The sequence below is a fragment of the Syngnathus floridae genome, chromosome 2 (assembly GCF_059516105.1).
Source record: "Syngnathus floridae isolate MCC-2025c chromosome 2, RoL_Sflo_1.0, whole genome shotgun sequence".
In the NCBI taxonomy this organism is placed as follows: Eukaryota; Metazoa; Chordata; class Actinopteri; order Syngnathiformes; family Syngnathidae; genus Syngnathus; species Syngnathus floridae.
The window spans coordinates 25,557,557-25,575,251 of NC_142414.1; the positions used below are offsets into that span (position 1 = coordinate 25,557,557).

The 17,695-nt window shown below is 45.0% G+C and overlaps 1 protein-coding gene and 1 long non-coding RNA gene across 9 annotated transcripts in view; one reads left to right on the forward strand and one right to left on the reverse strand.

Moving 5' to 3' along the window:
- The window catches only part of LOC148402794 (uncharacterized), a 52,637-nt gene that overhangs the window by 30,398 nt on the left and 4,544 nt on the right, over positions 1-17,695 (reverse strand). For 6 of the 8 annotated variants that reach the window (XR_015863293.1, XR_015863285.1, XR_015863282.1 and 3 more), the window contains exons 2-3: positions 4,141-4,191; positions 2,633-2,704 (exon numbers count right to left, since the gene is read on the reverse strand). This is a non-coding gene — a long non-coding RNA (uncharacterized LOC148402794). Of the gene's footprint in view, positions 1-2,240; positions 2,573-2,632; positions 2,705-4,140; positions 4,192-17,695 lie in introns of those variants that run through there. The other 2 variants (XR_015863286.1, XR_015863284.1) reach the window with 2 other exon arrangements.
- LOC148402796 (transcription activator GLI2-like) lies at positions 1,613-16,489 on the forward strand. The gene is made up of 14 exons (XM_088399672.1): positions 1,613-1,815; positions 4,778-4,875; positions 9,664-9,775; positions 10,636-10,829; positions 11,149-11,337; positions 11,882-12,068; positions 12,148-12,319; positions 12,401-12,496; positions 13,173-13,331; positions 13,405-13,554; positions 13,619-13,783; positions 13,847-14,101; positions 15,119-15,422; positions 15,489-16,489. The coding sequence occupies exons 2-14, from the start codon at positions 4,788-4,790 to the stop codon at positions 15,605-15,607; spliced, it is 2,190 nt and encodes a 729-aa protein (XP_088255798.1). The 5' UTR covers positions 1,613-1,815; positions 4,778-4,787; the 3' UTR covers positions 15,608-16,489.

Genomic DNA, 17,695 nt, shown 5'->3' on the forward strand with positions numbered 1-17,695 from the left:
AACAGACCAGATGAGATGGAGGGACGTTTCAGGTGGAATATTTACCCACAATGCGGAACTAACATGAATGAACCCAGATCATGTGACATTGACGGGAGATAAAGTCGACACACCCTTGTTGGAATGTCAGCTTTTTGTCATAAAAAAAAGACAAATCATTTTAAAAGTTTGTCCATCATTAAATGTGGCCCGATATTTTTTTCCCCCACGTGTTTGACTTTCCAGCAGATGGCTTAAGAACACCGACGGGTATTTACAACGATTCATTATTTCTTCTAACGTGACACCAAACACAATCACAGCTGCTCAATTTTCCATCCACCTGGAAACGATTGTTTAAAAAATCATTTCGGTTACACAGGTGATAGATCACATTAATGGTGGATAGCCTGGAAAGAATTTCACTTTTTCTTCACATCACCGACTTTTAATAGCCCGTATCTAACATGACCCCATAACTAATATATAAGCAACATTGACTTGGAACATATGTAACCAAGATTTACACATTTGCTCTCAACATGAAACTTACCAATAATAACATGTGACATAAGGCGTTCCACTCTACGAGTTCACAAAGTTTGTCTGGTGGCGGCGTCTCTGGAGAAGTCATCAGTCTCAGATGGGGATGATTAAAGAAATAGTATTGCCTGAAAGTCCGATTATTTCCACATGGCCCTTTTTAGTAACAGTTATGATTGCGTCTTTTATTTTCATTTCATTTGACTGCTGGTTTTGTCATTATTGACTTGGAGTTGCCAGCTGCAGATGGCGGCGTGAAATTCAAATGTTTGATTTATTTTCAGTCTGTGACTAAAAACGGCAAAATAAATTAACACTCTGGTGTATACTTGTCAAATAGCATGAGGGAGCGAGGGAATACATAATAACGAATAACTAATGTTGCTGTGCACTACGGACATTTTTCCACTAGAGGTCAGCGTTTCAATAAAGAGGAAGCTGGTAATTCCTGGGTTGCAGTACATCATTTTGGCCACTGAGGGGCAGTGTTTTATTACTTAAGATTAAGGCCAGCCAACTTAGTCAATTCGACTTAATAGTTGAATACTCGCGTCCATATTGAACAAATAAAGAAAAACGATTGACTATATTTGTTTTTCTTCGACTGCTGATTCACAATTGAACCAATTCCAAACCGCCTTTCAGGATTTTACATTGAGCGGATTTAGCGTCGTTTATGCAATTGTAAAATTGATTCATTTTAAAATAAATTTATTCACGTAATAATGAAAACTATCGGAGCAGCTAGCAATATAAAATATAACATTAAATTTACCGGTCCTCTAAATTAATTCAAATTCATTTAAAACATTTTTGCTCACGCATGAAAAAAGCGATTCTAACGTAGAAAAAATACAGGCTAAATTGAAAAATAGGAATAAAATAACTAAAAGAAATGCAAGCTTGGAGTTATCTTCACGATGCCTGCACGGTGATTGGTTATTGATGATATCCAAACAGGAGGGACCAGGGGGGCTTGGAGGTTTTGGGGCGGGCGGGGGAGGGGGGGGGGGGGCTCTGACGGGGTTTCGTTTAGAAGCAGCGCGCGCTGAGTCGCCAGCTCATGCCATCACCACCAAAAAAGTTTCACCAATCTACTTGCAGAAGTTGCGAGCTGCGCAGCTCAAAAGTCTGGTCCACAGTGAACCGAATAACGGCGAACTTCTGGATCCATTTGGAAGACCCCCATCCGCTCGTCGTGCGCTTTTCACTTGCGCAGAGAGGCAAACTTTGACTTGAAAACGCGTTTGAACCGGAGATTTAGTTGCCGGGAGAAGAAAACCGGGATTTTTGGTGAGTCCTATGCCTGCATGACCAACTATCAACGCATATTCATTAGAAATGAAAGACAAACTGGAATTATTCATTATTATCATTATTATTATTATTATAACAGAGCACTTGTTATAATTTAGTATAGCTACATCAGTTTTTTTTTCATGCAAACAAAATGTGTGCTGTTTCATGAGAATCCAAGTTATAAATACAGTTTGAGTTAAAAAGGACATTTCAATCATTTTATAAATCACATGTTACTTGGGTGTGATGTGTGAATTTAGTGTAACAATCAATTCTGTGTATTTGTAAATTAGTGCAACAGTGAGTTAGCGGTTAGTTTCACAGTTTTCTTTGGAGGTTCAAAACCGGGCTGTGGCCTTCTTGTGTGTGATTTGCATGCCTCAAATTCCCAAAAAACATACATGACTGGTTGAATGATGACTAAATATTCGGTTGATTTACTGTGACTGACTGGCGACCAGTTCAGGGCACACGTGTGAACCTCATGAAGATAAATGCGAAAAATTCATCAGGCTTTTGACAAGTGTACATGTAAAAAGCTGAAAACTGGAAAAACAGCATTGCGATCATTTGGTGAGCTGGCTCCATGGAAATAAATCTCCACAGATTGGAAGCATGTGATCCAAACACACATTTGAAACTCTTCACATGCACTGGATGTGAGGAGCAAAAGATTTGACAGGACTTGTGAAGACCTCTGGAGAGCGTCTCTTTTTCTCCCGCTTCCCTCTAAGCAGAGCTTTGATGCATACTGTATGTCATAATAAGACAAAACATGTGTGTGTGTGTGTGTGTGTGTGTGTGTGTGTACCTGCACAAAGGAAATGGAGAACTGTGGTCAGTCGTCTTTCTTTATCCTGCATGAGGCAAACTTGTCTGACTCCTGGTGAACAACAAGGTTAATATAGTTAGCAAAAACTAACAAATTAAATTTAACAAAACTGTGTTTAAAAACTAAAACAAAAAATGCATTTTAAAAAACGACATGATTGTTTTTAAAAACTTTAATAGTGGAAATGTTTTGGGTTTTGTCGTATTTCTGTACACAAAAAGGAAGGTCAAACTGTCATTTGTGAAATCCGTCAAAATGGAAAACCAACTCTAATGAAAAATCCCAAACTGTTTTAAACCTGTTTTTATCGACGTGCCCATCAGAGAAATTGTCTCTGAATAAAAAAAAATAGTATTTTATCGTCGATACGTAGTTTGCCTTTAATAATAAACGGCACAGTGCTCATACTGAGAAGAAAAATAAATCATATCCTATCAAAGCAACATTCCCATAGCGATGCTAATGTTGTAAAATGACTAATCAATAATGGCAAATTAGCTGACAATAACAACTGAAACAATTTGGGGGGTTTGTTTTGCCCTTCACGTCCCCCCCAGGAAAAAAAAAAATCATAGCTCCGCCAGTGGCAAGTGCAGATAAGTACTGTTTTGTTTCGAGTAATCACGTAGCTAGCAAGCAAGCTAAACATATCAAAATAATTCAAAAAAAGACATACTTAGTTCTTCAAGCACCATCATAATGATTAAATACAGTAACATACTGGGCCAAGTGTTCATGAAAAACAAGCTAATTATTTTATGACTAAATTTGTCAACACGTGTGATGCGCAGGGTGAACATTAACAGCTCTTAAAAATATAAGAAAATAAATATTCTATAAAAATGTATAGCGCATTAATACAAAATATCTAAAAATTAAATAAACATGACTTGCTCATGTATTGTACAACTGAACTGTTTGTATGATCTCTTTGCCGCGATTCGATTTGAAGCTGAGAATGACAAATTGATTCTTTTTTTTAAACACATTAAATTTGAAAATTGCTCAAGAACCACAAGTAGCTCTGAAGTGCTTGTCAGATGATGTTTGATTGGTCCTATAAATTTCAACGTCATCTGCTTGCCTGTTTTTGCACACCAGCCGCATACGCAATAAACAACTCGCTTCCTTCCAAGCCGCAATCTATTTTCGACTCGGGCTTCTTTTACGGGACCGCTATTATTCAAAGGAGAATAGGTGGCGGGTCCGACCATAAATTCCAGCAAGTGGCCCTTGCGAAGGGGATGCTGGCGAGGAATTGACAGAGATTTTACTCTAGCGCGCCGTGACCTTTTGGGCTGAGACGCGTGCTCGTTTGTTAGGGTGACAAGAGCGCCGTTCATAATTCAACGTTGAAATTCATTATTATTTCCCCAGCCCGATTGCATCTGATTTGTAATCTGGATCTACGACGGTGCGCTGGCAAGACTGGGCTTTGTTGCATATTTAGGTGTGTGTGTGTGTGTGTGTGTGTGTGTGCCACTCACAGCTGGGTCGCTTTGCCGGCCTCCGTGCCACGCCGGGAACTTCGGTTGAAGCTAAAATGGCAAAACAAACCGAGAGTAAGAACACCCGCAGTGGTGCAAGGAGGAAGCAGCTTGTTAGTCATTCAGATCTTCAAGTAGAACCATTCCTGTAATTAATTTTGTATGTTGAAAAGTTCGGTGGGTTTTTACAAGCTTGATTTATAATCAGTGAGATGATTGAATCCGATATTCACAGCATTACATCATCAGTGTTTAATACATCATTTTGTAAATATCTGAACTTTTTTTTTTTTCTATGAGTCCTCGATTCACTTTTTGTTGTTATAGGAACTGAAAGGTCAAATTGTGCACAATAACATTTACATTAGTCCTGACTGGTGATTAGTCCAGGATGGATCCCTGAATCTCTCGGATTCAAAATGGAGATGAAATCCTGGAACTTTTCTGACACACCTCATCCAAAATGGAGATGAAATCCTGGAACTTTTCTGACACACCTCATCCAGCCCAGGGAGAAATTTTCAAGAACTCTTTCTTTTCTTCTAGTTAATTGTTTAATCTATTGTATATTGTTTATTTTCAAAGCAACATTTAAGCACATGCAAGCCACTTGCTGACTGCTAAACTCTCCTTTCAGATGCTCGACCATGGAAGCAACTCGGGCTGAGGAGAAGAAAGACAAAATGGATGGTAGCGGTTTTGGAGACCTCCTGAAGAAGCCACTAGAGACCAGAGGTAACGTTCAACTTTAAGGGGGAGACCGTGAATGTTGTCTGTGAGCGGCTATGGTGGGCCGGGTGATGAAATAATCAAATATGCGGATGAAAGAAAAAGCGCTTGTGGCCTCACAGTCAGGAGTCATCAAAAAAGCGCAAGGTGAAAGTGCATGATGAATGCTTAAGCGCTGATCAATAGGCGACATGGCCAGAGAAGACAGGTGAGTGGACAACTCAAGGACTGATGAGCGCCACAGTCATGATTCAAAGATTTACACACACGTGGGATGAAAGACAAGCAAAGTCTAACTCAAAATTAACGCATGTCCTCAAGTAGATCGTGAATATGTGACGATAAAACTCCAGAAAGCAAAAAAAAATTTAAATACCATATTTTCCGCACTATAAGGCACACCTTCAATGAATGGCCCATTTTAAAACTTTGTCCATATATAAGGCGCACCGGATTATAAGGCGCACCTTCAATGAATGGTCCATTTGAAAACTTTGTCCAAATAGAAGATATATACATTTGGCCCGCGGGGCGGACTTTGGACACGCCTGCTGTCGTGGCTCAAAATTGGTCCATATATAAGGCGCACCTGATTATAAGGCGCACTGTCGGCTTTTGAGAAAATTGGAGGTTTTTAGGTGCGCCTTATAGTGTGGAAAATATGGTAAATAAAAATAAAAAAATAAACCCAAAATATTATCTAAAAATGTTAATTAAGATTAAATATGTTTTTTTTATGGAGGTTGAGTGCAAATATGGAAAAAAAATATCCAAAAGTCAATTATCTTGCCAGGCACCTGGGGGGGTCCAAATATTTTAAGGGGGGGGCAGTGCCCCTGCACCGCACCCTCTAGCTCCACCAGTGGCTGTCTTTGAGGAAGAGTGCCAAGCACTTTTCATCATGATTGAATAAGATTGAAGAACGTGATTTAATGAGGGAAGAAAAAAAAAACTCCCGAGGGAGCAATGGCGAACACGACTGCGACAACGCCGCAACGCTATTAACACCACGACGTTAAGGCATCGACCGCCACGCCACTTTTGAAGTGTAAATGGGTGGTTGTGATGAAGAAGTGGCGCTTTTACAAGCCAAGACGGACACAACCTTGTTAAATATTTCAACGAGGCCAATGCCGGGGGCAGCAGCCGTGTTGCTTGTGGTATTCTGAAGGTCATGTGACACCCACGCAGAGACCCGTGTGGTTCCTGGAATGATGAGAACTTGGAGAGTGTGTCAGATGTGTTTTCTGACATGGACAACTTTCTCAAATTGGCAGCTCCATCCCAAAATTGATCGATGATACTTTTGTCAATCCAATACTTTGCCGACCCCAATTTGAGAAACTGTTCTGAACTTCCCCCTTTTGCGCTTTAATTTGAAGCGGACGACATCACAACGCCTCGGCCGCGGCCAATCAGGTAGCTTCTGACAGAGTCATTACTTACGGAATTTCTGGGCATTATTTTTGTTCTCGCCAGGCGGCGCCTGATAAGTGAGCCAGACAGGGCGAGGTCCTTGAGGCCCAAACTAATATACGGCAGCCGTTTTTATGGAGGAGGGACCCTACCTAAGTCTTGCCCACCTCGAAGCCTCCGTGTCGGCTGTTTTATATTCGCGGGCCGGGTTATTTATTTGGAACAATTTCCTCTCTATCACAGAACGCGGCTAATGCCCAGTTTTAATACCTTATTTACACATGGAAACGTGTGCGGAGGGGAGGAAAATGAATGGAGCCCCGCTCGCCGCTCCGATCTGTTATATCACAGTTTAACAATCTGGATTGCTAATAGAACCATTTATCATGGAGCACTCGTTTATTCCACGGGAGCGGCCCAGGTCTCGGTCCCAGAGGCCTATGGAAATGGGGTGCATGTAATGAAGCTCAAGCGAGAGTCACTTTGTTTAAAATAAAAAAAAAAAAAAGTGGGGATGCGGCGTTCCGAGTCAATTAGAATGGACCCGGGTGCTCACGACCGACCCCTCCCCCCACCCCCCCAACGCGGGATGCCACGCGACCCTCCTCGTTCAATTGGATTTTAAGGAACAATGAGGAGACGGCAAATAGAAGTGGCAATTGCGGAAAAGTGGATACCCGGAGACCCGCCTGCAATTATCAAAAAAAAAAATCCCAAAATCTAACTGCACTGGAAAAAAAATAGAGATTTTCAAGTTTTAATTCAGGAGCTAAACTTAGTGAAACCTTTTAGTCGATCACACCGATCAGACCGAGATTTCTTGAAATCGATTAGCGGCTGTCTCGCACGAACTTGCAAGGTGAGTGGAGGCGGGGCCAGGCTGCTTTAAGAGAGCCGTGTTGGCGATAAGGAGGATAAGATTTGGCGAGTTATTGATGATAGCGAGCAGCAACTGGAGGCCGGCGCTCTGCCGGAAGTGCTCGGGGTGAGGAAGGGGCGATCGGACCTCTGGCAGAGAAAAATGCGTATGGTCAAAAGAGAGGAGCACTTATCTTCCGGCGAGGACGGCGGAAGACGGAGAATAATAGCCGCCCCGCTCAGGGGTCACCGGGATGTCTCATTCTTAAACACAGACTCAAAAAGTAGCTAACATTATTGAGCAGGAAATAAACAATACAGTAGAGTAATCATACACTATAGCACAGAGCCATTTTTTGTGTGTTTAAAAATTTCAATGATTCGTGTATGATGCTAGATTAGAGATCATATATTATATTGATTTTATTATTTATTTATTTTGATATATATTTTACTATCTATATTATTCATTTTATTTATTATTTATATTATATTTATATTATAAAATTTGTATACATGTATATATATTAATAAATTAAATTAATTAAATTATATTAAATTACTATATTTAATTTATTTATTACATTAATATATTACATTAAAGAAAAACACATATTATATCATACTATATTATATGTTATATTATATTATAGCAACAAATAAATTCTTCAGATTTTATTTTGTAGTAGAGAGCAGATTTTGAGTATCTGAGTAAGAGTACACATTTTGTTCAGGATATGTAATGGAGTGAAAGTTTCAATTAACAGAAATATCAATGACAAAGTAAAACGTAGAAATGTCAATATTTTTGTTGGCCCTGGTGATTATGACAGCAGTAAGCCAAATTTCCTCAGTGTGGTTTGCTTTTTAAAGGTAACACACACACCGGAACGCACTGGAAAGTTTCCTCAAGACCGCTATAAACAGCGTAGGCAAAAAAAAAAAATCAGGACGACGTCAAAGTTAATTTTATAGACAGAGGCCGATTGTAAAAGTTGTTGCGTGTGCTCGCACCTGCACAGAAAAGCCATTAGCGCCTTCAGACTAATTGTTGTGCTCTTGTGCTTTGTCTTGTGGCTGTTGGTGGCATTAGCTGGAGCTAATTAGCCACCAAACCAGGCCAAGCGTGGAGTGAAATAAATAAGGTTGTTATTTTTTTGGCACTCTGGTTTCAGTCACCATGCCAATGAAAGCAACTTTACGCAAGTCATTGTGAGTTGTGGAAAAAAACAAAAAATCAAGTCCAGTTTCTGAAATGAATGCATTTGATTGACAGGAGAGAATTAGACTATTATTTATCATTCCAGGTCAAAGGTTATCTATCAATTCATCGCCTTTGGATGTTATTCTTAGCTCCGCTTGCCTTGCAGTGCGCAAAAAGAACTGGGTCTTTGTTTAATTCCAAGATGGCACATTGGAGTCATTTTCCATAATCCCAGGCGCCCCCCTGGCGAGGGTGCCAGTGGGCTAATATGGATGTTAGCTAGGGAGCACCGTGACAGGCCCACAAGCGCCATTTAATTGATGCTATTTTAATTATCGCTCTCGTTCCCCGCCACGCAGGCGTCTCTTTATCACGTCGCGTACGGGATGATGAGGTAATTACTTAATCTAGACAAACCTGTGTGTTAAGCAGCGCTATTAAGGCCGCCGGTCATCAATCAGCCTCGCTGGAGGTGATTACGCCACGCCGTAATCACTCTTTCAACATATGCATTCTTCTAAGTAGCTAAATTATACAAACAACGCAGCGGCGGAGGAAGCCCATTGGCCGTTACGATCAGCGGAAATCGCCTTTTGATTTTATGACCCGGCAGGACTGAATTTGGAACGGGACATAACTTTTTATACAAAACCAAGAAGTGGAACGTGAGTTCGGGCATGACAATGAAAAACAAACACTAGCTTGCGATGATTAATAGGTGGAGCCTAAGCGGGCCGTGAGGGGGGGGGGGGGTCCACTGGGGGTGCATCAGGTAAGCCCGCCTCTGCAGCTCGCATTGTGTCCCTCCTGCGGCGGCACGACAATGGAAATGTCTGGGTGATGGAAGGAGGAGACCCCGCCAACTGCCGCCGTGCCGCTTGGATGGGTGGTCTTCGGAGAAAAAGCCAAGCTTGAGGTTACAAGTGTTTACCTTACCCTTCGACCACTCGATAGTATTTCGCAAAAGGATGGAAAGACCTTCTCGAGGTTTAGCTGGTCCACGCTTTAAAAAGTGCGGCGTGATCAGTGACAACACCAACTCAGTCGGAGTTGAGAGAATATTTGTGTGGCCGTTTGGGGAAGCGCTCAGTCTGTCAGCTTGGCGCAGAGTGAGAAGAATGGACCGCAAATGCTGACGAGGAACCGTAACTCCCTCGATGCTTAGACGAGAGCAGATAATGATCCATGACTGTGACCTCCACGCCGCAAAGTCCCAGGTCACCTTGCGAGTATTGTGTGAGGCCGAATGTAAAAATTCTTAGCCTCACTTTGATCATTTATGACTTTCCAATCTTTCCTTCTGTGCTTCTTCACAGCCTCCCCGCACATCTTCTCATCCTTCCACAAGCCCATGGCCATGGACACACGGCATCATGACGGTTGCCACTCGTACCACTACGAACCGCACGCCGTCCACACCGTCCACAGGTGAGTGTAGAATGAATTCTTAGACTTAGGCACCGCGACCCTTGTGAGGAGAAGCGCTGAAGGAAACGTCTGGATGGAGTGCTCCTCCATTGCAATGCGCCTGGCAACAGCCATTTATCACACGGGCTCGGTTTTGTGTCGGGCGGGGCAGATGTTTGGTGTTGGTGTGGAGGTTTTTACGCCTGTCCTCAGACGCGGCCCCGTTGATTAATGTGATTTGATCTTGACAGTGGACCCCTCATTCATCAAGACCTTGATCTAGCTGTCCCTCCCCATCGGCAGTGCCAAATTCACCTAATTACAACAGCGTTGAGCAGTAAATGAATTGTTGTGTCATTTGTGGCCCGCCGTGGCACTTTGTTACGATGCCCGTGGCACCGTCAGGGGTCTCCTGCTCCGTGATTGCCCAACATGACACCTCGGCGTCATCATGCGGGGACACTGAAAGCGGACTCAGTCGAGTCGAGTCGAGTGAGGAGCAAACGGAATCAAATGACTCAATTTTCCGTCCCTTTTGGCTAGCTAGCACATATAACAAGACGATCCGCAAACAGCTAAAGACAAGGAGGTTATGTGGTTCATAACTCAAGGTCCAAAAGTGAGGGTGCTCCCCCTGGAGCTGTACTAAGCCCACTTGTGATGCGTTTCCTCAAGAGTCCCTGCCTAGGATGCTGATGAACTGTTTCCAACCCAGGCCCGTAGAACTATCAGGCAACCTTGATCTCTCAAATTAGTTAGCTAAAGACAAGGTTCATAGCTGAAGATCCAAGGTGCTCCCCCTGGAGCTGTACTAAGCCTACTTGTGATGAGTTTCCTCAAGAGTCTCTGCTTAGGATACTGATGAACTGTTTCCATCCCAGGCCCGTAGGAATTCCAGGCAGCCCTGTCATCTCTGATATCTCTCTGATCCGTCTATCTCCTGCGTCCATGGCGACCGGCGACTCCCCCTTCAGCCCCCCGCACGTTTACATCAACCCTCACATGGAGCACTACCTGCACGGCGGCCCTACGTTGTCCATGATCTCGGCAGCCAGAGGCCTGAGCCCCACTCACAGTAAGTCTGACCAAAGTTGAACTGGCAACCCTGGCAGGAGATTGTTTTTGCGCCGTGTGTTCGTTCGCTGGATGGTATGAAAGTCCGCCAGCTGAAACGGCGAGCGCGTATAACCTGCTGCAATTCGATCAAAGAAGGTGATTTGCAGGCGGCGTGGAATTAGAACACAAGATTGCGAGACGGCAGTGGACATAAATCTTATTCTGCATTCTGTCATTGTTAACGATGGAAAGATTCAAAGTGCAATAAAGCCGCTAAAGATACCAAGCCGGCCGTCTGAGAGGGTCCAATACTGAATTTGTCTCCGCCTCCTCCTCAGTGGCTCATGACCATTTCAAAGATGGCAGCCTGTTTGGGCTCCCACCACCTTCTCCGACCGGAGTGAGTCTGACCAGGGAGTATTACCAGTTGATGGCGAGCCACCACGGCTCCTACGGTGAGCTACTCATGCAGGGGGCGGGGCTAGCCGCAGGAGCCCACCTCTCAGACTACATGACCCCCATTGATGGTAAGTTACTTCATCATCATCACAAAAAAAATCAAGATTTGATTAAGCATCAGTCTGAGAGAAGCGATATTTTGAAAATCAGGAGATAGTTAGGCGTGCTAGCTAGTCTGCTGTTAGCGGCTCGTTTCAAGGTCAAACCGTAAGTTTTTTACTTAGTGTCCTCACCAGGGCGACAACATGCAAGGACTAAACAGGAAACTGTAGATGAAGTGTTTTCCATACTTTGTAAAAATCAATCAACGCTCTCCTTCCCTCCGAATTGGAATCAATTCTCCGTAAATTGGCCTCATTAAACACGACGCTGCGAGCCTGTCCACGGCTCTATCTTATCTGAGGTAATTATGTGGAATTTTCAATTAGCGACGTCTGAATCCTAATGAGGATAATGTTGGACTTTAGTTGCAGCCGTAATGCAAAGTTAGATGTTGTAGCTTCTCATGTCATGCCAAACTGCCTCAAAATGAGAACATCACACCTATTTGGTTCCTCATGAAAAGTCTCGAGAAGAACAAGGTGACTTCGAGGCTTCTCCTGTCGTCCGCAGTGTCGCGACTGACTCCGAGGTTGAGCAGGAAGAGAACGCTGTCCATCTCACCTCTGTCCGACGCCAGCGTGAACCTTCAGACTATGATCCGCACCTCGCCCAGCTCACTGGTGGCTTACATCAACAACTCCAGGTCCGGCTCGGTCGCCAGCAGCTCTTATGGACACCTTTCCGTCGGAGGACTTAGGTAAGCAGGGTCAACTGGAAGCTTGTCTTCAGAAGTTTGAAAGAATGAAGATGTGACTCGGGTATGTTTGCATCCGCAGCCCGTCCTTGGCCTTCCCTCATCCCATCAGCCCCGTGGCCTACCAGCATCTTCTGGCTCTGGGCCACACTCCGCCACTCATCCAGCCAGCGGCCGCCTACCCCGGCTGCCAGCCCGGGCTCGGATTCTCATCGCCGTCCGTTCCGGTCCACGCCAACGACCTGGCGTCCCAAGTAGGATAAATCCCTTGTTTGGATGATTCAATTTGATTCATTGGAATGGATTCAGTTTCTTCAGTCAAATGTTCTCTTCAGAACCCCTGCGGAGAATCAGTCACCAGCTGCACAGTCGACCCCGTCATCACCAAGAGGTCAAAGGTGAAACCCGAATCCAAAGCACCGAGTTCACTGGTGAGTGCATAGTTCCTCCTATGACCTCCTTGAGAAACATGGTTCGGATTTAGGAAAGTCCACAGCATAAGAGCTTTGCGTCGCCCCGCACCCTCATTACACCCCCCCCCCCCCCCCCCCGCTCTCCCGGGATCGTGTAAACTGTGCCAGTGTACTTCATTTTCATGAAATATTGGCCAGCGGCTTCGCCGTCATGTGAGGATTTTTTTTTTTTTTTCCCGTGACAAATTTCTGCCCGCTTGTGAACGGCGAGGCAAGTTTGCGCGTGATGCATGAGCGCGGCGCCGCGCGCAGGCGTCTTGGGGCCGGCACAATTGATGAAGATCGGGCGCCCGGGGCCAGACACAAACATGCTGCAGTCAGCATGTTCACACGCACGACTGCACATGCGGCCGCTCATCATTTCGATGAAGACTCACACTGACCAAAATGTTCACCTTTGACAAAACGTGACCGTATCTGCAGCGAGAAGGAATTTTTTTTTTCCGATCGCGGCTAATCGAACGTATTGTCCAGTCAAGTAATCAGATTATTCTCCTAAAATATCCAACTTGATGATGTCAATATTTCAAGGGGTAGAACTTATCTCCAGCCACAATAGTTCTCACGAAAAGGCACTGAAGAACTAACAAATTGTGGAACATGACCATGTTCGCTTCTTGTTCTCGGCCCATAGCCGAACAAAACCAGCGTGCCGACGCAGAACCATGAGAGCATCTCAGAACTTAAAGTGGACCATGACGAGTGCAAAGCAAAGCCGGAAACCCCGTGCGAGTCCAACTGCCACTGGGAGGGCTGCAGCACAGAGTACCAAACCCAAGAGCAGCTGGTCCACGTAAGTCTCGGCATCCAGAACTCTCATGGTGGTCCGGTGGGGGTCACTTTGACCCGATGGACTCGTCCCGCAGCACATCAATAACGACCACATCCACGGGGAGAAGAAAGAGTTTGTGTGCCGCTGGGATGAATGTTCTCGGGACCAGAAGCCCTTCAAGGCTCAGTACATGTTGGTGGTTCACATGCGCCGCCATACGGGAGAGAAACCGCACAAGTGCACGGTGGGTAACAGATGCGCCGAAAAATGACCGGACTTGACCTTTGCGTCTCATCTGTCCGCCGTAGTTTGAGGGCTGCTCCAAGGCCTACTCTCGTCTGGAAAATCTCAAGACCCATCTGCGTTCTCACACCGGGGAGAAACCTTACATGTGCGAGCACGAGGGGTGCAACAAGGCTTTTTCCAACGCTTCGGACCGAGCCAAACACCAGAACCGCACGCACTCCAACGAGGTAAAACCCATTTGGGCCTTGTCCTTGTTGTTTTTGAACAAATCAGATGTTCATTTCCCACAGAAACCGTACGTTTGCAAAATGGCGGGTTGCATCAAGCGCTACACGGACCCCAGTTCGCTGAGGAAGCACGTGAAAACGGTCCACGGCCCAGAAGCCCACGTCACCAAGAGGCAGCGGGGCGACCTGCTGACCAGGCTGGCCCCCAAGGACAACAGCGAGAACCAGACAATCCAAGAGAAACGCACAGACAGCAGCGCCCCCGCAGGTGCGGAGGACTTCATGCATGTCAAATCCATCAAGACGGAAAATTCCGTGGTAAGACACTCATCCTTTGGACCATTACCGTCCTAGAAAGTAGTTGATCTGAAATCTGTCATCTCTCTTTCCTTCCAACCAGACCTTGTTAAGGTGAGCTCACTCAGTTTTGGGTTTGTTCCCATTTCAAGCCATCATATGCCATTTTATACGTACCATGGTGCACTGCTATCATAATTTACCATCAAGTGAAATCCCAATATAATTTTTCCTGGCTTTAAAATCGACGTGGAAGGCAGAAGAGCTTCTTTGTGGCTCGGCCCTAATTAATATTGAAGGAACATGTAATCATTAGCCGTATTAGAATACCACACATCCGTGGCATCCGGCGTGAAACCTACAGTGGAGAGGAGAGCCGTCACACAGTCTGAACATGATAAAAGCCACAGCAGGAATTAATATTCACACAGTGGGAATTGCTTTTGCTGCTCTCTGCAAACAGAGTCAACCATCAAGCTGTGATCAAGACGGCTTTTTAGCACTGAATATATTAGCGCCCGAGAGGCAACTGAGAGTTCGTTCGCACGGAAACCGCTATTGACTTCTCGTCGATTCTTTTAATTGGGGAGAACAAACGATGGTAAGGTGAAGTATCAGAATCCATAGATGGTATTTTTGCGAAACAAATCTAGGTGCCGTCGAAGGGAAGATCGGGCAGAAGAAAACATGGTGGCTCGCCCCCTTGTGATGATTGGCCCGTTGCTCTGGCTCGGGCTCAAGCCTCCTTTCATCCTGCCCATTTCCTATTCACAGACAGACTAAGATGGGCTGTAATCTGTGAAGCGCCCCCACCTCTTCAGCCCCCTTTCCTAAGAAAACACTCATTATTTACAATTAAGATGGCCGAGGATAAAAGACCCACTGCTCTCCGTATCATGTTGGAGCAGAGCTCGGTTGATTGGCCTTGGCTGTCATCGTCCAGCACGACAATGACTCATCATCACCACCACCACGGATCATCTGTGTTTGCAAGCGGGCCAAATATCGATGAGCTCATCTGTGTTTGCTCATTTGTAGATGCAGCAGTCCAGCCCTGGTGGTCAGTCACTGCGTAGCAGCGAACCACCACCGCATGGTGGGGCCACCGACAATGACGGTGGAGTAGGAATGGAAGGCTTGAGCGCTGGAAGCCCGCGGGACTTCGACTCGCTGTGGAGTCTTTGGGTGATTCTAATGGCGAAGAAGCAGGATCAGCGAATGTCAGCATCCAGGAGCAGCTCAGCTGTCATCCATATCTGGAGGATATCAAGAAGAAGAGGAGGGACTTCTGCCAATGGACCGCCAAGCCAACATTTGCCGCTGCCACCGGTACCAGCAGGCGGTGAGTGGAAACAAATCGATGAAAACGCTCATCCAGCATCTCACTTTGTTGCCTGATGTTCCTCAGTGTTCCTCTGGCAGAGTGAAGGTATTGGTCTTGGGTCTGCTGAGAAGTCTGAACTCATTCGACACCCTCAGCCTCCGGTCCTCAGGCAACTCCTCTTCGCTACTCCAGTCAGATCTTGAAACATGACCGACGATATCTTCCCGTGCTCGGGCCAATCCGTTGGAGCCTGACCTCGGGCCTCTAAGCTCCAGTCACTGAAGGTTTACAACTGAAACCTCTGCAAAATTCCTCTCCAAGCTTGTTGGGATTTTTTTTTATAGACCATCAAGGCTGCAAGGAACCAGATGGTAGCCTAGCACCTCAGACGACGAGGGCAATACAGTACCCGCTAATGCATCCACCACCTCAAGCATGTTCAACTTGAAGGACGGAACTGAACTATCTCCGAAACCATATCAGCCATACCCCCAAAAGAACCCAAAGTATTCGGCAGACTCCTTGCCAACGAAATTACAACACCCCTAGATATAATAGTCCGACAGGGACCAAATCGTTTTTCCTGGAATAAGTATGGCCAAGGAAGGGAAGCATGGCTCCTTTTGGAGTCCTTTAGAAAAAACATTCCTGAAACTGATGTGCGGCACCAAAGTGTCCATTAAGAAGAAGCCGTCGTTACTGTTGCTGCAATCTGCTGTCCACAATGTATTCTTTTTGACAAGCCATATTCGGAAGTAGCATGTAAACAACAGAACTTTTTCAGCAGTCATGCAAGTGCCTGGCTTAGACACACGTGAAAATCATTTTGACTTCCAAACACACAAAAAGCACCAGAGCGACCATTTTTCCAACCATGTCTATATCCTGTGACAACATCGAAGACCTGGTTTTATGCAAGTAGCATATTTTGAAAAAGTCTTCTGTAGTCAACCGTTATGGGATTTGTTTTGACAACAAAAGAGCTTGTAAGACATGATCAGTGATCTCTGGCCTCACAAATGTTCTTCTGGATGACTGGAATAAAATTCCAAAGACACACAGACTTAAATGTTTTAGCAAGTTAGCAAAAATGGGGAAGGTGTTGCGCAAGCTAACGGCTAACAGTTGCTTTGTTGAAACAATCCACTGTCTCCAGTTTTCAACAAAAGTTAGTCTGGTTTCAAATAAAAAGTTTCTTCACTGTGGCCAACGGACTTCTGCCAAGATTTTATGATACTAATTAGAGCTGTAAATACAATGGGGACGGTTTTTACAGAAATGATATAGCATCTATAAAAGCGGTAGCGCAGTTGCTTTAATCCCACCAGATAGTCTCTCTTGGTTTTAGTGCAAGGCTTTTTAATTGACTAGTGGTTTCTAATCTATCTTGGAAATTATTCCCAGCTCTTTTTTTTCATTGGTAGAAGTCCGAAAGAAAAAAAAAAAATCGGAAGTTCTGAAATCAGTTTGCTTTTCATTCATTATAAATTCAAATGACAGTTGAAAAACATCGTTTATTTCGGCCATTGTAAACAGAATTGTTTTTTCCGCATCTTCCCCAATGAATCCGCTTTGAACCAATTACAGCCGAGGCTAATTAAGTCGGTAGAAAGTCCCGGAAAAAGAGGAGACGGTTCTGCTGAGTGTCCAGAAATTGGCCAACTCAGTCCTCACAGCTTTCTTGTTGACCTTTTCCAAGTCAGCTTTGAATCGTTTTCCTTTGACCTCATCCTACCTCCCCGACATCGTGTCAATTGCGGTTGGGAAAGTGATGAAAAAGGACGCTAACGCGGGAGGGGGGGGTTAGTCGAGCTGTACTTAAATATGAGCTGTGACAGCGCGGCCCAGAGGACGGCGCGCTCAAACGCGCACAACAAAGCGGCGCTCGCACTTGCGGGGAGGCGGCGCTCGCCGCTCGCAACGGGAACAAATGATGGGAGTCTGTCAGGGAACTCAGCCACGGACATGTTTGATCTCAGCTTCCTTCTTCTCTTAGAGATGGGAAGTGGGAGGGAAAATAGCCGCGGGCTCAAGTCCAAGCAGAGGTGGCGACGGGCTAAGATCTCGCTAACAACGCTCTCGTTTATTAATGACAAGAACTTACTTGTTAAGAACAACTCATCGCCGCTCGCTATAAAAGCTTCATCAACACTTTTTTCCGCTTCTCGGAACGTTCAGGAAATGATTATTATTGTAATAGTCAACCTGCTCCTCAAGGCCGGCGCCGCGATTCATCTGACCCAAATAATTCATTAGCTGACAAAAGTGCGTTTTCACTTCACGGGCCGCGT

Bases quoted from the DNA above. Each gene is read 5' to 3' on its own strand.
- LOC148402796 (XM_088399672.1), top strand. From the start codon at position 4,788: ATGGAAGCAACTCGGGCTGAGGAGAAGAAAGACAAAATGGATGGTAGC. The intron at 9,776-10,635 runs GTGAGTGTAGAA...TTTCCATCCCAG, and splicing joins GCCGTCCACACCGTCCACAG to GCCCGTAGGAATTCCAGGCA. The intron at 12,069-12,147 runs GTAAGCAGGGTC...TTGCATCCGCAG, and splicing joins CTTTCCGTCGGAGGACTTAG to CCCGTCCTTGGCCTTCCCTC.